Source organism: Symphalangus syndactylus, chromosome 20, assembly GCF_028878055.3.
Source record: "Symphalangus syndactylus isolate Jambi chromosome 20, NHGRI_mSymSyn1-v2.1_pri, whole genome shotgun sequence".
NCBI lineage: Eukaryota > Metazoa > Chordata > Mammalia > Primates > Hylobatidae > Symphalangus > Symphalangus syndactylus.
The window spans coordinates 24,777,257-24,797,104 of NC_072442.2; the positions used below are offsets into that span (position 1 = coordinate 24,777,257).

The following is a 19,848-nucleotide window of genomic DNA, read 5'->3' on the forward strand; positions in this document are numbered from 1 at the left end:
ACTGCTGGACGGGGATCAGAAGGAGACCCCAGTTCAGCTTCCTTGCCTCAAAAGTAAGGTTCAAACTGCAGATCTAGATCGGGCTGCAGGTCATCAGGCAGATGAAATACTTGTTTGACTAGACAGTAAGATTTCAAAACGAACCAAATTTGTTGTTTTGCCCAAGAATGTGAAGAAAGATCTAGCTGAGCGTTGGGGTCTTGCTGAGATTGTTGGGATTCCACACCAATTATCCAAACCTCAGCGTCAGAAACAGACTCTGCAGGATGAATATTCGAGTATGGACACACTGTATCCCGTCAGCCTGCCTCCAGAACTCCGGGTGAATGCAGATGAGCCTCCAGGGCCTCCTGAGCAAGTTGGACTTTCTCAATTCCATCTAGAGTCCAAAACTCAAAATCCAGAGACCCTGAAAGACATCCAGTCCTCTTCACTCCAGGAAGAAGCCCCAGCACAGCTTCCACAGCTCCCTCAGGAGGTAGAACCTTCAACCCAGCAGGAGGCCCTGGCTCTGCCTCCAGAGTCCTCTGTGGAGAGTCTAGCTCAAACTCCACTGAATCATGAAGTGACAGTTCAACCTCCAGGTGAGGATCAAGCTCATTATAACTTGCCCAACATTACAGTTAAACCGGCAGATGTGAAGGTTACGATGACTTCAGAGCCTAAAAATGAGACAGAATCTTCCCAAGCTCAGCAGGAGGCCCCAGTTCAGCCTCCAGAGGAGGTGGAACCTTCTGCAACCCAACAGGAGGCCCCAACTGAGCCTCCAGGTCCTCCTATGGATCCTGAACTTTTCCCCAGTGAACAGGAGCAGCCAGCTGAGCCTTCTGAGTCTTCTGGGGAGGTTGAATCTTCTCCAGCCCAGCAGGAGACCCCAGCTCAGCCCCCAGAACATCATGAAGTCCCAGTTTCACCTCCAGGTCACCATCAAATGCAGCATTCAGATTTTCCCAATGTCTCTGTTAAGCCTCCAGACGTGCAGCTCACCATAGCAACAGAGCCTAGTGCAGAGGTGGAAACTTCTCCAGTCCATCAACTCTCGGCCAGGTAATGATGTAGAACCTCCCACCATCCAGCACGGGGACACACCTCTGCCTCCAGAGTCATCAGAAGAGGCTGGACATTTAGCAGTCCAACGGGAGACTTCAGTTCAATCTCCAGAACCTATTAATAGAGATTAATTAATGAGAACCCCTCTCCGACCCAGCAGGAGGCTGCAGCTAAGCATCCACAGACCGCTGAGGAGGGTGAGTCTTCTCTAACCCAGCAGGAGGCCCCAGCTCAGACTCCAGAGCTCCCTAAGGAAGTTGTAGCTCAGCCTCCACAGCATCATGAGGTAGCAGTTTCCCCTCTAAGTCATGATCAATTTCAGCCTCCAATACTGCACAATATCACTATTAAACCTGTGGATCACGTGGTTACCATGACTCCAGATTTCCCTAATCAGGTTGAAATGTTAACCCAACAAGGGGCCCCAGCTCAGCCTTTAATGTCCCCTGAGCAGTTTCAACATTTGAAAGACCAGGAAGAGATTATAATTCAGCAGCTAAGTAGACGTGAAAATTATGAACTTCCTCCAGTCCATAAAGAGCCCACATCTCAGCCTCCAACTCAGCTCTCCTCAGACTTTGGAAGTTCACTGAATGATGAAGCAATAGGTTCACCTCTAGATGTGTCATATCTACATCTAGATAGGGAGCTTACCAAACCTACAGCAGTCACTATGGGGGTAGAACCTTCTCCAGTCCAGCAGGACAACCCTCCTATTCCCACTGAACAGGCTGACTTTTCTCCAGCCCAGCCTGATCTCCCTTCCCCGCCTCTGCATTCTCCTGAAAAGATTGAATCTCCAGTCCACCAAGAGGCCACAGCTCAGACTCCAGATCCCCCTAAGGAGGCAGAACCTTCTCCAGTCCAGCAAGGTTCCCAGAGGAGCCACCAGAGCCCCCTAAGGAAGTTGAACCATCTGCAACCCAGCAGGAAGCCTTGGGTCATCCTCGGAAGTCAACTGAATAGGTCAGTCCTCCACCACAGTGGGAAATATCAGCTCAGCCATCAGAGCCACCTGAGAAGTTCGAACCATCTGCAGTCCTACAGCAGGCCCCAACTCGGCTTTTAAAGCCACCTAAAGAGGTAGAATCCTCTCCAGTCCAGCAGGCGGTCCCTGCTCAGTCTTCAGACCCCGCTATGGTTATAGAACCCTCTCTGACCCAGCAGATGGCCCCATCTTTGCCTCCAGAGTTTCCTCAGGAGGTAGAACCATCTGTAACTCAGCAGGAGGTTCCAGCTGAGATTCCAGAACTCTCTATGGAGGCAGAACCTTCTCTGACCCAGCAGGAGGCCACAGTTCAGGCTCCAGAGTCCCCTAAGGAGGTAGAACCTTCAAGGCAGCAAATGGTCCCAGTTCAGCTTCCAGAGCCACCTAAGGAAGTAGCAGCTCAGCCTCCAGCTCATTATGAGGTCACAGTCACAACACCAGGCCAGGATCCAGCTCAGCACTCAACATTGCCCAGTGTCACTGTTCAACCTTTGGACCTGGGACTTACCGTCACTCCAAAACCCACTATGGAAGTTGAACATTCTACACCCCTGAAGAGGACTATAGTTCCTCCAAATCATCTTAAGGTGACACTTCCACATCCAGACCAGGTTCAGACTCAGCATTCACACCTGACTGAAGCCACAGTTCAACCTTTGGATCTAGAGATTACCATCACTCCAGAATCCACAACAGAGGTTGAACCGTCTACAGCCCTGATGACTACAGCTCTTCCTCCAGAACACCCTGAGGTGACACTTCCACCTTCAGACAAGGGTCAGGCTCAGCATTCACACCTGACTGAAGCCACAGTTCAACCTCTGGACCTGGAGCTTAGCACAACTACAGAGCCTACTGCAGAGGTTAAACCGTCTCCAACCACGGAGGAAACCTCAGCTCAGCCTCCAGACCCGGGGCTTGCCATAACTCCAGAACCCACTCCAGAGATTGCACATTCCACAGTCCTGGAGAAGACTACAGCTCCTCATCCAGACCAGGTTCAGACTCTGCATCAAAGCCTGACCGAAGTCACAGGTCCACCTACAATGTTAGAATCTTCGCAGGATTCATTGGTGCAGTCTGAAACTGCACTAGAGGAACAGAAGGCCTCCACAAGCACCAACATATGTGAGCTCTGTACCTGCGGAGATGAGACTCTGTCATGTGTTGATCTCAGCCCAAAGCAGAGGCCTCACCAAGTGCCTGTGCCAGAGCCCAACACCTACAATGGCACCTTCACTATCTTGTAAGAATCACCTTTCCTCAATCGTCCTCTGTGTCTTTTTTTTTCCATAGAAAATACGTATATATATTTGGTTTTTCCTATGTACATATCTATATAGATTTATTTATAAAACCCGCCCCCCACCCCCAAGGTGGGAAGAGCTGGGGAAAGTAGAAGAGATGGAAAAAAGGGCCCAGAAAAAGTGGAAGGAGTGGAGAGGCTTGGCTGGAAGAAAGGAGAGGGTCCCTGGCCTCAAGTTAAGGAGGGCACGGGAGCGCCGTTGACAGTCATCTCGCGCCGCCTGCTGGTGGAGGATGGTGTCTGCAGGCAGTTTGAGCTACCCCCGTTGGCAGCTGTGGTGGCCCCACTGGCTGTCGAAGGGGGAGTGGGGGAGGTGGAGTGGGTGGCTGGAGGCCCATGGGAACTGGGGGAGCCATGGGATGGGGTGGCTGGGCTGGGTAGGGAGGAGGAGGTGGCTGGCAGGGTGGCAGGGCTGGGAGCCTTGTCGCTGACTGACTCACACTCGGACGCCCCGCTGGTGTTGGTGCCCTTGGAGGGGGTGGGCACCATGGCTAGGGTGAGCCGCCTGCAGGCTGGCTGGACATAGTACTTGAGAGGGAGAGGCCCGTTCCGCCGCCAGGGGTAAATGTAGGCGATGTCCATGAGGGTGTAGTATTCCTTCAGTGGCTCGTCCTCATACGGAACCTCCACCTTGTACTTGCTGGGCACATCCATCTTGTTGCGGAGAAACTTGGCGAGATGCATGACGGTCATGTCTGCTGGGCATCGCAGGAAGCGCACCCCTGTTTTCTCTTTGTCCCCATCCCCATTCTCCAAGGGGCCCTTCTTCTCATCCCGGTCCCTGGCACCTTCGTAGAATTCGATGGAGAGGATGACAACCTCATCATCACTCAGAGCCCCCTTCTCCTGCTCCAAGACCTCGCCGCGGTCCTCACTGGAGCCGTTGGGGACCTCCGTTAGGGGGTACGCTGCATAGAAATCCCGCCGCCGCTTCATCTCATCTTTAAAAAGGCCAGGGACCAATTGGTAGACAACGTCTTGAAGGGTTTTGTCAGACCTGATGCTCAGCAGCGGCCGGGTTTTATGGACCTGCACGTCACACATGGGGCAGTATTTGTTGGTCTCCAGGTAGCGCACAATGCAGGTTTTGCAGAAGGAATGCAGGCACTCCAAGATAGTGGTGGCCTCGATGAAGTACCCCCCGCAGAGGGCACACATGAGGTGGGGGATCAGCTGTGTGATTTTGATCCGTGTAGTCCGATGCATGATTCCAGGGTCGGGGGTGGGGGGACTGGGGAGCGTCGCCCTGGGTTCGGGGTCTGGTGGGTCTCGGGGAGGGGGTGATGGGAGGGAGGGAGGGAAGGGAGGGGAGGGGGTCTGCAGCCCTGTTGCTCGCCCGGGCGGCGGGAGGGGAGAAACCGTCCTCTGTGTCTTGCCTGACATGGCAGCCTTTTCCTGGAGGCCTTCCTGGGCTTTCTTTATCTCCCCAAGCCGTACTGACAACTGACTTTCTGCTTTCACCTTTGCTTGTCAACTCTCCCTTCTCCTCATTCTCCTTTAGTGTTAGACCCATTCCCCAGTCTTTTACTTTTACTCCAGTCTTTTACTCTTACTCATTTTCTTATCCATTTTTATTTAGCCCCATCACATCATTGTTTAACTGCTGCTCTGCTCCTATTTTTGCTTCATCCTCTTTACAGCAGCCTGTCACTCTCCCGATCTCAGTGATGATGCTCTAAGTGGTTAAGAGTTGATTCTGGATCCAGGCTGCCTGAGTTTGAACCCAGGTCTGCTTATTAGCTTGGTGATCCAGAGCAAGTTATTCTGTTCTGTGACTCAATTTCCTCACCTTTAAACTGGGGATTATGCTACTTACCATTTCATAGGATTGTTGTGAAATTTAGGTGAGGGAATATATGAAACACTTCATCAGTGCCTAGCATATGTAGGAGTGTTGGCTGTTAACATGATTACTCAGTCCTTTAGTTATGTCCAGAACTCATCTTTGTCCCTGGCTTTTTATATGTAGCACTCATTTTGTGTCAAACCAAGGACCAAGTATGCTACTGTCTGCAGAACATGAAAATGATAGGAGGGAAGAAAGAGAATAGGCATAAAAAGGGAGGTATATATAATTAATTACTAAAAGATAATGCATGCCATCGGTGCTAGAACTTACCAGAATCTGTGATCCTTGAGGTGTGGAGATCAGGGAAAGCTACATGGATAAGCTAAAAGTTTACTTGGGTCTTAAATGAGGTATGGAAAGCCATTGAAAGTTTCCAAGCAAGAGAGATTAAATGATTAAAACAGGAAGATTATTTTATTTTATTTTGTTTTTTGCTTTATGTTCAAGTGGAGACATGCAAAGGATTATTTTAGAATCCATATGTAGAGTGCCCAAAAGGAAAAGCTTATTTCAGGGAGACAAAATAGAAAGGTCTAGCAAAATGTAGGAGTAAAGTGTGAAGGGGTTAAATCAGATCAGTTGTAATAAGAGAAAGAAAAATCCTAGGATATTTCAACAGAGGGCAAAGCTTTGGTGTTACCTGGCATACGGTTTCTTTCTACTTATTTATCGATAAAGATAAGCTTATGCCCATTTTTCTGTTGAATTATTTAACATTTTTGTGTTGATTTGTAGGAGTGTGTTTAGACACATAAGTGCTTTTGGATAAAGTACTTACATTCAAAGTAATTAACTGGCATCATCTGTCCAAGAGATGGGATAGATAGGAAGTTAAGCTTCCGGGAGATGCCTCATCATTTGTGCCAGTGACCTCGCATTATTTCTTGATGAATTGTGCAAACTGGGAAGCTGATAGCTCTGGAAATGAGAAAGCAGGTGTTATTTTCTGTTTCTGAATTTCCCCGACAAGATTGCCATGATTCTTTTATTTATCCTGTTCATTCTTTTCCTGCCTATTCAAGGATATAAACTGCCTTTCTTCACAGAAATTTCTAAGAAAGCTATATTTCATACATTGATGGAAATGTATGGAAAGCATACAGTTGGACCGAGAAACTGTGAGTATATTCTCTCCAAATATGACAAAAAACTAACTGCATTGTAAGATCCTTCTTGGTCCAGAATTTTGAGGTCCATACCTCTGAGAAAAGATATTTCCCCTCCATACTCCAAATCAACCTCTGTGGATTGCAAACCTATGGTTATTTTAAAATTAAATTTGTTACGCTCTCTCTAAGAGGCAATTTAAATTTATTTTTTATCATACAAATAATACATGGTTATATTCTTTTTTTTTCCTCTTTTTTTTTTTTTTTCAGAGACAGGGTCTTACTTTGCCCCTGGGCTGGAGTGCAGTGGCACAATCACATCTCACTGCAGCCTTCACCTCCCAGGCGCAAGTGATCCTCCCACCTCAGCCTCCCAAGTAGGTGGGACCACAGGTGCATGCCACCACGCCCACCTAATTTTGTATTTTTTGTAGAGACAGGGTCTTCCTATGTTGCTTCGGCTGGTCTTGAGCTCCTGGGCTCAAGTGATCCTCCCACCTTGGCCTCCTAAAGTGCTCATATTACAGGTGTGAGCCACCATCTCCAGCCCATGATTCTATTTTTAATGTATAAAAATGCAATAACAGGTATAACAAAAACCCTCCTTGTGCCCTACTCCCTCATCCCTGAGGTAATGCTACTCTGCCTTTAGTATACATGCTTCCAGACTTTTCCCCATTTGCCTACATACATATTTACATAAAGCAAAATAGATTTGCTGTGTGGTTTTTAAAACCTTTTTTCCTTACATAAATGGTAACATCTTGCAACTTGATTCTTTCACTTCATGGTATCACTTATATGATATTCTTTCACTTCATAATTTCTTTCCTTCCTAGGACTTAGAAGGTCACCCCATTGATTTAAACTCCTGCATAATCCATGGCATGGATGCATCATAGTTTATTTAATAAGTTCCCCATTGATGAATGTTTAGATTATGCTTAGTGGGCAAGTATTCCTGTAGCATAGATATCTAGAAATGGGAGAGTTGGGGTGAAGACTATGTAGATATAAAATTTTAATTGTCCTCAAAAATGTTGTGCCAACCGACTCTATTGTCAGCAGAATATGACAGCATTCATTTCCCCACACCTTTTCACTGCTGGGTGTTCGCCAACTTTTTGCTGAAGTTATGGATGAATAAAAGGGATTCCATCCAGATTTGAATATTTCTGATTACTCATGAATTTAAATATGTTTATATGTTTCTTGAACATTTGTGTTTCTTCTCCGAGCTTTCTGTCCTTCATTCGTTTTCCTGTTGAATTATCATTTTCTTACTGATTTATAGAAGGAATTAGTTTAGACACAGAAATGATTTTGGAAGAAATGCTTACATTCGAAGTAACATTTTTCACAACAGTTTGTGTCACATCATTAGTTTGACTTATATAGATAAGACATACATGAGTTCTAAATTAAAAATAAAACACATGCTAGGTGTAGTGGCTCACGCCTGTAACCCCAGCACCTCGGGAGGTCGAGGGAGGCGGATCACCAGAGGTCAGGAGTTTGAGACCAGCCTGGCCAATATGGCGAAACCCCATCTCTACTGAAAATACAAAAATTAGCCAGGTGTGGTGGCGGGTGCCTATAATCCCATCTACTTGGGAAGCTGAGGCAGGAGAATTGCTTTATTTATTTTTTGAGACAGAATTTTGTTCTTGTTGCCCAGGCTGGAGTTTAATGGTGCGATCTTGGCTCACTGCAAGTTCCACCTCCTGGGTTCAAGGGATTCTCCTGCCTCAGCCTCCTGGGTAGCTGGAATTACAGGTGCCCACCACCACGCCCAGCTAATTTTTATATTTTTAGTAGAGACAGAGTTTCACCATGTTGGACAGGCTGGTCTCGAACTCATGACCTCAGGTGATTCACGTGCTTTGACTTTCCAGAGTGCTGGGATTACAGGCGTGAGCCACCACGCCAGGCCAGGACTACATTTTAAAAGCAAGAAAATTATTACAAAAGTCAGGATGGTGGTTACCTATTAGGGTTAGAGAGAGGAATATGATTGGAAAGGGGCACACTGGGGCTTCTGGGATGCTAGCAATAATCTTTTGTAACAATGTTTACATGGGTATCTGCTTTATAATTATTAAACTGAATATTTGGCCAGGTGAGGTGGCTCATGTCTGCAATCCCAACACTTTGGGGGGCGGAGGCAGGAGGATCACTTGAGTCAGGAGTTTGAGACCAGTGTGGGTAACAGAATGAGACCTTGTCTCAGAAAATTAAATTAAATTAAATATAAACAACTTTTATGTTATGTGCACTTTATGCACATTGTACTTCTCAAAGATTTTTGATGGGGGAAAAATGTTGAATGGCTTCACTTGCAGCCCTGACATGGTCCCATGTGGGGCTTTCATAATAAGGTTTGGGAAGAGAGAGAAGGAAATGGAGGTTCTGCTGATCTTGGTGCCACCCAGAGTTGGATTCTGAAAGGTATATTATGATCTAGAGAGGAGTCATTAAAGATACAATTTGGTGGGAAGAGTGGAGCGGTGTGCTTGTGTCTGTGTGCTTGCATGTGTGTGTGTGCTTGCATGTGTGTGTGTGCTTGCCTGTGTATGTGTGTGCTTGTCTGTGAGTGTGTGCTTGCGTGTGTGTGTGTGCTTGCATGTGTGTGTGCTTGCATGTGTGTGTGTGCTTGCCTGTGTGTGTGTGCTTGCATGTGTGTGTGTGCCTGTGCGTGCTTGCATGTGTGTTTGTGATTGCATGTGTGTTTGTGCTTGCATGTGTGTGTGTGCTTGCATGTGTGTGTGTGTGCTTGCATGTGTGTGTGTTTGCTTGCATGTGTGTGTGCTTGCATGTGTGTGTGTGCTTGCCTGTGTGTGTGCTTGCCTGTGTGTGTGCTTGCATGTGTGTGTGTGCTTGCATGTGTGTGTGTGCTTGCGTGTGTGTGTTTGCCTGTGCGTGCTTGCATGTGTGTGTCTGTGCTTGCATGTGTGTGCGTGCTTGCATGTGTGTGTGTGCTTGCATGTGTGTGTGTGCTTGCATGTGTGTGTGCTTGTATGTGTGTGTGCGTGCTTGCATGTGTGTGTGCTTGCCTGTGTGTGTGTGCTTGCATGTGTGTGTGTGCTTGCCTGTGTGTGTGTGCTTGCATGTGTGTGTGTGCTTGCATGTGTGTGTCTGTGCTTGCATGTGTGTGTGTTTACATGTGTGTGTGTGCTTGCATGTGTGTGTGTGCTTGCCTGTGTGTGTGTGCTTGCATGTGTGTGTGTGCTTTCATGTGTGTGTGTGCTTGCATGTGTGTGTGTTTGCCTGTGCGTGCTTGCATGTGTGTGTCTGTGCTTGCATGTGTGTGCGTGCTTGCATGTGTGTGTGTGTGCTTGCATGTGTGTCTGTGTGATTGCATGTGTGTGTGTGTGCTTGCCTGTGTGTGTGGTGGTGGTGGTGGAGAGAGATGGACACAGAAAGGAGAATGGAATAAAAGGTTTGAATGAAAGCAGAGCAGATACCACCATCTTGAAATGACCATGACCCAGTTTTCCTCCACATGCAGGAGATAGTCCTGTGTAGCAAATAGTCGTAGTTTGCATTTTAATCTAGAAATAACTTTTTCATTTTCTAGAATTCTCAGTGAAAATTATTTGACTGAATTACATAAGGATTCATTTGAAGGCCTGCTATCCCTCCAGTATTTGTAAGTTAGTTAATCATATTTTTCAGTTTTTAATCATATTATCTTTCAAATGAATAAGGGGTTCAAATTAGATAATCTCTAAGATTTCTTCCAGCAATAAAATTCTGCAATTCTGTAAGTTTGTATAGGTCTCAGCCCATCTATAGCATTAGCTATGTCCTATGCATTTTCAGTTTTTAAATTATGCAGACAAAATACAGACAGAAAAAATTTCACATGGTAAGAAGATCTGAGCAGTGACTGACACCCATATGAACCTTGTTTCATAAGGATTTACATACCATCTTCTTCTATTCAATCTACAGCCAATAGATCAAATCTAACCTAAGGTCTATTTTGTAATAGCCTATTAAGTTAAGAATGGTTTTTGCATTTTTAAAGGACTGTGAAAGAAAAAAGAGAAATATGCGAGAGAGATCATACAGGGCCCACAAAGCCTTAAAATATTTACTGTCTGACCTTCACAAAAAAAGATTTGAAAAAGTTGGTTTAGTAGGATGAAAGGAATTAAAGTTAACGTCAGATTGTTGCCTAAAGGAGAAGAAAATATGGAGCATCTACATTCATTTGAGCATCATTAATCCAGAATTTTTTGGTAATTTAATCAGAATTAAATTAACATTTAAATATTTGAAATCAGCTGAATTATGGAAATAATATTATCAAGAATATTAAGCTACCAAAAGAATAGACTAGTATTAAGGATTTCATTTCGAGAATTGTTATATTAACACAGATGTTTGAAATGATGGTTAAGTGGTAGAGCTAGAAATGTTTACACTAAGCAGCATATCAGAAATGCCCCTAACTCTTCACTAATTACACAATAACTATCTCCCCAGCCCTGTTACCAAGAAAGGGATACCTGCATAGTATTTCTGTCTGTTTAGAGACAAGAAGATACTATGTTCAATAGCTATGAAAGCTTGATTCTTATCTTATGTCCATAGAGGTGTGTATGTCATTAATCCTTATTAAGCTTATTAGTGATGCTCTTTTTTGTTTTTTTTTTGAGACGGAGTCTCGCTCTTTTGCCCAGGCTGGACTGCAGTGACATGATCTCTGCTCACTGCAAGCTCCGCCTCCCAGGTTGACGCCATTCTCCTGCCTCAGCCTCCCACGTGGCTGGGACTACAGGCGCCTGCCACCGCGCCTGGCTAATTTTTTGTATTTTTTTAGTAGAGACGGGGTTTCACCGTGTTAGCCAAGATGGTCTTGATCTCCTGATCTCGTGATCCACCCGCCTCGGCCTCCCAAAGTGCTGGGATTACAGGCGTGAGCCACCACGCTCGGCCTAGTGATGCTCTTTTGCAAACAGATTCTTTCAAATGTGAAAGGCTTAAGGAAAGTGGGTGTAAAGACCCTCAAGTGGATGCCAAAGTGCTACAGAGGCCAGGAAGTAATAAAACTACATTTGCTTTAAAATAATCATTTTCCTTCTACTCACTCCCCCAGCCATTCATTCATTCATTCATTCTTTCATTCATTTTTTTTTTTTTTTGAGACAGAGTCTCGCTCTGTCGCCCAGGCTGGAGTGCTGTGGCGCGATCTCGGCTCACCGCAAGCTCCGCCTCCTTGGCTCACGCCATTCTCCTGCCTCAGCCTCCCGAGTACCTGGGACTACAGGCACACGCCGCCACACCCACCTAATTTTTTGTATTTTTAGTAGAGACGGGGTTTCACCTTGTTAGCCAGCATGGTCTCGATATCCTGACCTTGTGATCCGCCCGTCTCAGCCTCCCAAAGTGCTGGCATTACAGGGATGAGCCACCGCGCCCAGCCAGCTATTCATTTGTTTTACAAATATTTGAATTTACTTTATTTCCATGTGTCAGTTTTAAACATGATGAGCAATGCAGATGAGCAAGACCTAGTCCATGCTTTCAAGGAGTTTATGCTCAGAAAAAATGGGATGAAAAATAACTACATTAAGAAGAAGAAATGGATGTTGGCACTAGGAAGGATAAATTGTTTCTGAAGCATAGAAGAGGGGAAAATGACTTCAGTTTGGACCCAGGAAGATGTTACTAGAACAATCCCATTTGAATAGGACATTGAAGGGCCATTGTGTAGCATCGGACAGACATCTTGGAGACAATATTTTAACTTGGAGAAGGGCAAAACACAGGAAAGTATTCGAGGAATGCCATGAGTACCTGTAGATTACAAGGAGGGAGAGTAGGAAATTGGAGCCAGATCTTCTAGGGCTTTGAATGCCAAGTGAGGAGCCATCATGGGGTACTGTGTTATCACAGCAGTGCTGTAAGATGGATCTGCATCACAATCATTGAGGGGGCACGTTAGAACTCAGTTCTGGACTCCACCCTCATAGTTATTGATTCAGTTGGTCTAGAGTGGGACCAAGAATTTGCATCCTCAATAATTTCCCAGGAGGTGCTGGTCTTTGCAAGCCACTTCTGGAGAGTTTATATGATGACTGTGTGCAGGATAGTTTAGGAAGGGAGAGACTAGAGATGGAGACATCAGCCAGACAACGTTACACCATCCAGGTAAAGAGGGAGGGAAAAGCCCCATCACTGTATAGCTGAAGAAATTGCTTTCATGAAATATTAAAGCAATATAAAACCAAAAAGGAATTTCTACTAATACGATAGAAATTAATGGTATTAATATGATTTGAATATTAGTTCCAAGTTATGTATTCAGTAAAGGGGTAACTTCCTTTCAAATGCTGTGAAAGGATGTCTTTTATTTCTTCTGATACTGAACTGGCGTAGGAAAACAAACCTAAACTAGGAAGGTGTATAAATGTGAGGCTATTCAATGTGAGGCTATTCATTTTAATATTAGAAACTGTATATAAAAACTTTGAACTCATAATATAGGATTTGATAAGACTACAAAAGGGCATGTAGCCAAGTCTACTGCTCTCAGGAAAAATTAATTCCAAAGTCTATTAAGTTGTATATTTTATTTATTAAAAGTATGAAGATGAGAGTTTAGGAGAGGTACGGGCAGGGTAAGGGGCTCTGGAAAGCTCAAATACAGTTCCAAACGTTTAGAGTCGAGATGAAAAATGTGTATTCAATATTATTCTAAACTCTTGCTGTTATTCATACTAGTCAACACTGATAACTTATCAAGGCAATATTTTCCTTTTATTTTTCCTAGAGATTTATCCTGCAATAAAATACAGTCTATTGAAAGACATACATTTGAACCACTACCATTTTTGCAGTTTATATAAGTTACAAATCTAACTTTATTACATTTGGAATTTTTATAAAACTTAATTATAAACCTCTTTGCTATTCATTTTGAAATATGATTAAAATTTGACCAGTAGAAATGTCCTAAATTATACAGCAAGTCCTTTTTGTCTCTAGCAAAGATTAGTGTGAGAATTATTACACAGATCATAGTGAATCGTCAGAGAGCAGTGGTTCTCAACTGGTGTGATTTTGTACTCAGGTGCCATTTGGTAAAGTCCAGAGACAGTTTTGCTTGACAAAACTGTGGTTGTGCTCCTGGCATCTGGTGGGCAGAGGCCAGAGATGCTGCTAAACATCCTACAAAGTATAAGACAAACTGCCACAGCAAAGAGTTACATAGTCCAAAATGTCGATGGTACTGAAGTTGTGAAATCCTGTTCTAGAGAAATAAAGATCATTCAACACAGGTACTTACTGAGCGTTCACTGTTTTGTACCTAATGCACCACATGTGCAGTGTTAAAGTATAAATCATAAGCCAGTATCTTCCACAGCGAGATTTCCTTAGCGCACAAAGGACTGAGGTTATGTTCCATCCTATGTAAATTAGGCTCACAGCAAATGATAAATGTTCTGAAATAACTTTTTTTTCCTTTGGCTTATGTCTTTTTTTGTAGAAATCTGGGCTGCAATTTAATTACGGAACTGAGCTTTGGAACATTTCAGGCCTGGCACGGAATGCAGTTTTTACACAACTTGTAAGTGAAATAGAAGATGAATACGTGTAAACAACTATTTTGTATGAAAACTCATACAATTATTGGTTAGCTGGGTATAAGCCCATTATGAACTCTGAAAAGCGTGTCTTAAGATCCATCTGTTTTTCTCGAATGGGGAAACTAAGGTAAAAAGAGGCCAGGAGACTTACACAGCTTGTATATGACCTGCTCTGCTTGTCCTAGTTCTGACCTATGGCATGGGCAAGAAAAGGCATCAAACAAGTGACCCTCAAATTAGCCTTGTTGCTGGGTGGGGTGGCTCAGGCCTGTAATCCCAGAACTTTAGGAGCTGAGGGGGGTGGATCACCTGAGGTCTGGAGTTCAACACCAGCCTGGCCAACATAGTGAATCCCCATCCCTACTAAAAATACACAAAAATTAGCTGGGCGTAGTGGTGCAGTTTTTTGCTCCCTGAAGGACTTTGTGTTAAGCTTTCTTCCTTGCAGCTAAATGTTGCAGACATTTAAGCAGTTTGAAACTCTGCATATGAGCAGGAATCAAAGTTAAATCCAAAGTGTAGGGCCGGACATAGTGGCTTATGCCTATAATCCCAGCACCTTGGGAGGCCGGGGTGGGAGGATCACTTGAGGTCAAGAGTTTGAGACCATCCTGGCCAACATAGCGAAACCCCGTCTCTACTAAAGATACAAAAATGAGCAGGTCGTCGTGGCAGGTGCCTGTGATCCCAGCTATCGGGAGGCTGAGGGTCGAGAATGGCTTGAATTCAGGAGGTGGAAGTTGCAGTGAGCCGAGATTGTGTGGAAGTTGCAGTGAGCCGAGATTGTGCCCATCACACTCCAACCACCCCTCCAGGCTGGTCTCGAACTCCTGTGACCTCAGGTGATCTGCCCACTTTAGCCTCCCAAAGTGCTGTGGTTACAGGTGTGAGCCACCATGCCTGGCCAAAATGGTGTTTATGTTACGCTATTGTGCAAAAAAAAATTTTGTAAAGAAAATACGTCGCTCTATTTTAATTCCATGTACTTTCCTGACTACTCTTCTGCCGTAAGTGCAAAAATTCTATGATTTCTCTGTATAACATACCCAGCAAATCCGAGTGGGTATATTCAATGGCCTGAAAGGGATTTTAGACTCAAAGTGAAGATTCTCCTCTACATCTGACTTTAGAAAATACTTTCCGTCTTTCTTGTGGTTTAGAAATCCAGTTTCACACAGTTCATTTTGAGGTAGAGGGAGATGTTCAGGATGTGTCTGGATTAGAGCAGAAGTTTCTGCAGACGCTCCTCTCTGTCTTCATTAATTTGCTGATGCTTAACTTAGGGAAGAGACACTGAGGGTCTGTTTTTCTTTTGCCCTCACACCAGAGAACAGGCTCATTATGTCCCTCCACCAAGAGGTTTAGGTAGCATCAATACAAATGTCTTAAACTCACCACCTCTACTAAGCACTTTATAACACTGGGAGTCCCACATAAGAATCTGGTGACCGGGAGCAGTGGCTCATGCCTGTAATTCCAGCACTTCTGAAGGCTGAGGTGGGTGGATCACCTGAAGTCAGGAGTTCAAGACCAGCCTGACCAACATGGTGAAACCCTGTCTCTACTGAAAATACAAAAATTAGCTGGGTGTGGTTGTGGGCACATGTAATCTTAGCTACTCAGGAGGCTGAGGCAGGAGAGTCACTTGAACCCAGTAGGCAGAGGTTGCAGTGAGCCAAGGTCATGCCATTGCACTCAAGCCTGGGCAACAGAGCAAGACTCCGACAGAGATGGGGTTTTACCACGTTGGTCAGGCTGGTCTAGAACTCCTGACCTTAGATGATCCACCCGCCTTGCTTCCCAAAGTGCTGGGATTATAGGCCTAAGCCACCAGGCCCAGCCAGTAAATGGAAACTTTAACTCAAAAGATGGAAGGAAGGAAGGGAGGAAGGGAGGGAGGCAGGGAGGGGAAGGAGGGGAGGGAGGGAAGGGAGGGAGGGGAAAGAAGGAGGGAGGGAGGGAACTGAAGAAAGAGAAAGAAAGAAAACAAAGAATTGTAAAACCATAAGGTTAAAGTAAACCTTTTTTCTTCATACAGATTAAGCACATGAGTTCAGATTACAGCTTTGCTTCTTAATAACTTGGTGACCTAGGACAAGTTATGTAACCTCTCTGTGCCTCAGTTTCCTCATTTATAAAATAGGGCAATAATAATATCTACCACATAAGGTTATTGTGAGAATGAAATGTGAAATGCTGATCACAAATACGTAGCAGCCTAATAGATACTCACTGTAATAATTATTATTTTTATAATTTCTGCAAAAGTACAGTGATGATTCTTGGGTTAACCTAAAAGATGATTTTCTTTTATTTCTTCCTGTTTCTTTTCTTTTTCTTGTTCACTTTAAAGAATTAAAAAGAAAATAGATTCCAGCATTTTGGAATAAAAATTCACATCAAAATGAATTTATTCATTTTATTGACAGATAAATAAAATGTCATTTGTTTATTCAATAAACATTTATTAAATCTCTAGTAAATTTCAGACATCATGCCAGGCACAGGGATGACAATGACAATACGATGTGGTCTCTGCCCTCAAGGAGCTGGTAGCCCGGAGACTGACAAATAGACAGGTGTTTACATGCAGTGTAACAAAGGCTGTGATGTCATACAAGGAGACAAGTGGGAGTATGTGATGGGAGTATGGTTTTGACCAGTTCCTCCTCTTAGATTTATCCCTTTTCCCTTGGCTGTAAAGCAAAAGAATTGGTCTTATTTTTTTTCCTTAACTGTGCAAATTAAACCATAAATTTAAAAAACTTTATAATGATAAAAGGCAAGCACTCAGGTGCAGTGTCTCACGCCTGTAATCCTAACAGTTTGGTAGGCTGAGGGGGGTGGATCACCTGAGGTTAGGAGTTTGAGACCAGCCTGTCCAACATGATGAAACCCCGTCTCTACTAAAAATACAAAAATTAGCTGGGCGTGGGTGTGGGCACCTGTAATCCCAGCTACTCAGGAGGCTGAGGCAAGAGAATTGCTTGAACACGGGAGGTGGAGGTTGCAGTGAGCCAAGATGGAGCCATTGCTGTCCAGCCTGGGTGACAGAGCAAGACTCCGTCTCCAAAAAAAAAAAAAAAAGCAACTTGAATTATGGACAAACAACTTGAATTATGGAGGACTCTAGAAATAGTGTTTCCTACAGAGTCAGGGCTTCCTACCAACATAGTCATTTCTAGGGTTTTTGACCTGAAAAGTTCTGTGGCACATTTTTTCTTTGCTATCCACTTCTTGTTTTTTTTTTTTTCTATTTCTTCTCTGCTTTCTCTCCTCTGCTTTATTCTCTAGAGACCTAGGTAGTTCCCAAAGGAATAGTGCTTTACGGAGTCTAATGGTGATTTATTATGTAAAAGCAGAAAATTATTTTTTTTCCTAAAATTTCCATACCAAAAAATGAATATAGACTTTTTATGCAGTTTCACACATTGAAAATGCAGGTAATTTTAATTTCATTGCATTTTTCAGAATTCTCAATCGCAATTTTCTGACTGCTGTCGAAGATCCATATCTCTTTGAACTGCCGGCATTAAAATATCTGTAAGTACTATAGTACTGTCATGAATCATGAGATGATTTATGCTTTTTAAATTTGTCATCGAAGATAAAGTATTTTGCATTTAGGCTAAAAAGTCATAATTTAAATTTTAACTGAGTTATTGAAAAACGTTATTGGCAAAAAAAGGATTAAGAAAGGATGTATAATGATCAAGACAGCCAGCGGGGAAGAGAATAGTGTGGAAGAACCCGTATAGATTTGGAACATGTAGACACATGGAGGAATATTATTTAACCAAGAAAGCAAAGAGGAATAGGTGTTCATTATTCTAAAAAGGAAGAAAAGAGTAAATAATCAAGAAGGGTGAATGCAATATGAAATGAGAAGTAAGATAATGGTAAAAAAGTGTAAGTTCTCTTAAATTTCATTAATTTGATGATGTAGATCAACTTAAATTTCTTTAATAAGATCTCTCTGGAATTTTACGGCAAATAAACTGTTGAAGTGGCTTGTTTTATAGAGAAGCCAAAATTGAAGTAATCACATGCCTTTGAACTATTTTTTGAAGTACAGAATTTTGTAATGGGTTCATATCATGAATGTTTCAGCTTTCTTCTTCAGAGACATGGGAACAACGCACATCACACAACACTTAAGAACATTCTCATGGTGACTGTTGAACTGCAAAAACTGTAAGTTATTTTTTCTTAGGTTTATTTTTACTTAGTTGGTTTTTTAGGTTTGTTTTATTATTTTCTTAAGTCAGATTTATTGAGATATAATTTTCATATAACATTCACCCTTTATAATTGTATAGTTTGATGAGTTTTGACAAATGTATAGTTACATAACCACCACCACATTCCCAATATAAAGCATTTCTGTCACCTCAGAAAGGCTCCTCGTTTCCCTTTGTAGGCAATCCCTTCCTCCCACCATCAGCCCCTGTTAGCTACTATTCTGATTTGTGTCCCTTTAGTTTTGTCTTTTTCAGAAAGTCTTATAAATGAAATCATGTGGCGTGTAGCCTCTTGCGTTTGACTTCTTTCACTTAGTATTGTTTTTTATTTTTTTTGAGATAGCGTCTCAGTGTCGCTCAGGCTGCAGTGCAGAGGCATGACCTCAGCTCACTGCAACCTCCACCTCCCAGGTTCAAGCGATTCTCCTGCCTCAGCCTCCCAAGTAGCTGGGATTACAGGCGTGTGCCACCATGCCCAGCAAATTTTTGTATTTTTAGGAGAGATGAAGTTTCACCATGCTGGCCAGACTGGTTTTGAACTCCTGACCTCAAGTGATCCGCCAACGTTGGCCTCCCAATGTGTTAGGTGTGAGCCACCTCGCCTGGCCTCACTCAGCATAATTTTTTTGAGATTATGCTACCATCTCTGTTGTTGCCCCTATCAGTACAGCTGGCCCTCCATGTCTGCAGGTTCCTCATCCATGGATTCAACGAACCATGGATGGAGAATATTTGGAAAAAATAAAATATATAAAATACAACAATAAAAACAGTAGAAAATTTAAAACACAGTATAATTATTTACATACCATTTACACTGTATTAGGTATTTAAAGTATACCCGAGGCTTATGTCATTTATTATATCAAGTATTATGTCATTCCATATAAAATACATCAGCGTCTGTGGACTTTGGTATCTGCGGGGGGTCCTGGAGCCAATCCCCTGCAGACACCGAGGGACAACTCTTCACCACTTTTTATGGCTGAGTAGTATTCCAGTTGTGTGGATGTATCAATTTGTTTATCCATTCATCAATGTATGGACATTTGGGTAGCTTCAATTTTTTGCAATTATGAATAAAACTTCTAAAAACACTCATATACAGGTCTTTGTGTGAACCTATGTTTTCGTTTCTTTGGGTAAATACCTAGGAGTTGGATTGTTCACACGCTTAGTGTATATTTAACTTTTTAAGAAACTGCTACACTGTTTCCTAAAGTGGCTGTGCCATTTTACAATTCCACCAGCATTGTATGAGAGTCACAGTTGTTCTACATCTTCAGCATTTTTTTTTTTTTTTTTGCAACACAGTCTTGCTGTATCCCCAGGCTAGAGTGCAGTGGTGCCATCTTGGCTCACTGCAACTTCTACCTCCTGAGTTCAAACAGTTCTCCTGCCTCGGCCTCCCAAGTAGCTGTAGGCACCCACCACCACACCCAACTAATTTTTATATTTTTAGTAGAGACAGGGTTTCACCATGTTGGCCAGGCTGGTCTTGAACTCCTGACCTCAACTGATCCACACCCCCTGGCCTCCCAAAGTGCTGTGGTTACAGGCGTGAACCACCATGTCTTGCCCAGCAGATGTTTTTTTGAGACAGAGTCGTTGCTGGAGTGCAGCAGCAAGATCTCAGCTCACTGCAACCTCGGCCTCCAAGGTTCAAGCGATTCTCCTCCCTCAGCCTCCTGAGTAACTGGGATTATA

General features: G+C 43.5%; 3 protein-coding genes across 3 annotated transcripts; 2 read left to right on the top strand and 1 right to left on the bottom strand.

Moving 5' to 3' along the window:
- Positions 1 to 280: 280 nt before the first annotated feature.
- LOC134735201 (leucine-rich repeat-containing protein 37A3-like) lies at positions 281 to 1,051 on the top strand. The gene has a single exon (XM_063628622.1). It carries the CDS (start codon positions 281 to 283, stop codon positions 1,049 to 1,051), a length of 771 nt encoding a protein of 256 aa, XP_063484692.1.
- A 1,121-nt stretch (positions 1,052 to 2,172) lies between these two features.
- On the top strand, positions 2,173 to 19,244 carry LOC129469619 (leucine-rich repeat-containing protein 37A-like). The gene is made up of 7 exons (XM_063628614.1): positions 2,173 to 3,284; positions 9,880 to 9,951; positions 13,084 to 13,155; positions 13,801 to 13,881; positions 17,372 to 17,443; positions 18,011 to 18,094; positions 18,485 to 19,244. The coding sequence occupies exons 1-7, from the start codon at positions 2,188 to 2,190 to the stop codon at positions 18,906 to 18,908; spliced, it is 1,902 nt and encodes a 633-aa protein (XP_063484684.1). The 5' UTR covers positions 2,173 to 2,187; the 3' UTR covers positions 18,909 to 19,244.
- LOC129470407 (polycomb group RING finger protein 2-like) lies at positions 3,295 to 4,582 on the bottom strand. The gene has a single exon (XM_055258206.2). It carries the CDS (start codon positions 4,548 to 4,550, stop codon positions 3,516 to 3,518), a length of 1,035 nt encoding a protein of 344 aa, XP_055114181.1. The 5' UTR covers positions 4,551 to 4,582; the 3' UTR covers positions 3,295 to 3,515.
- Positions 19,245 to 19,848: the final 604 nt, after the last annotated feature.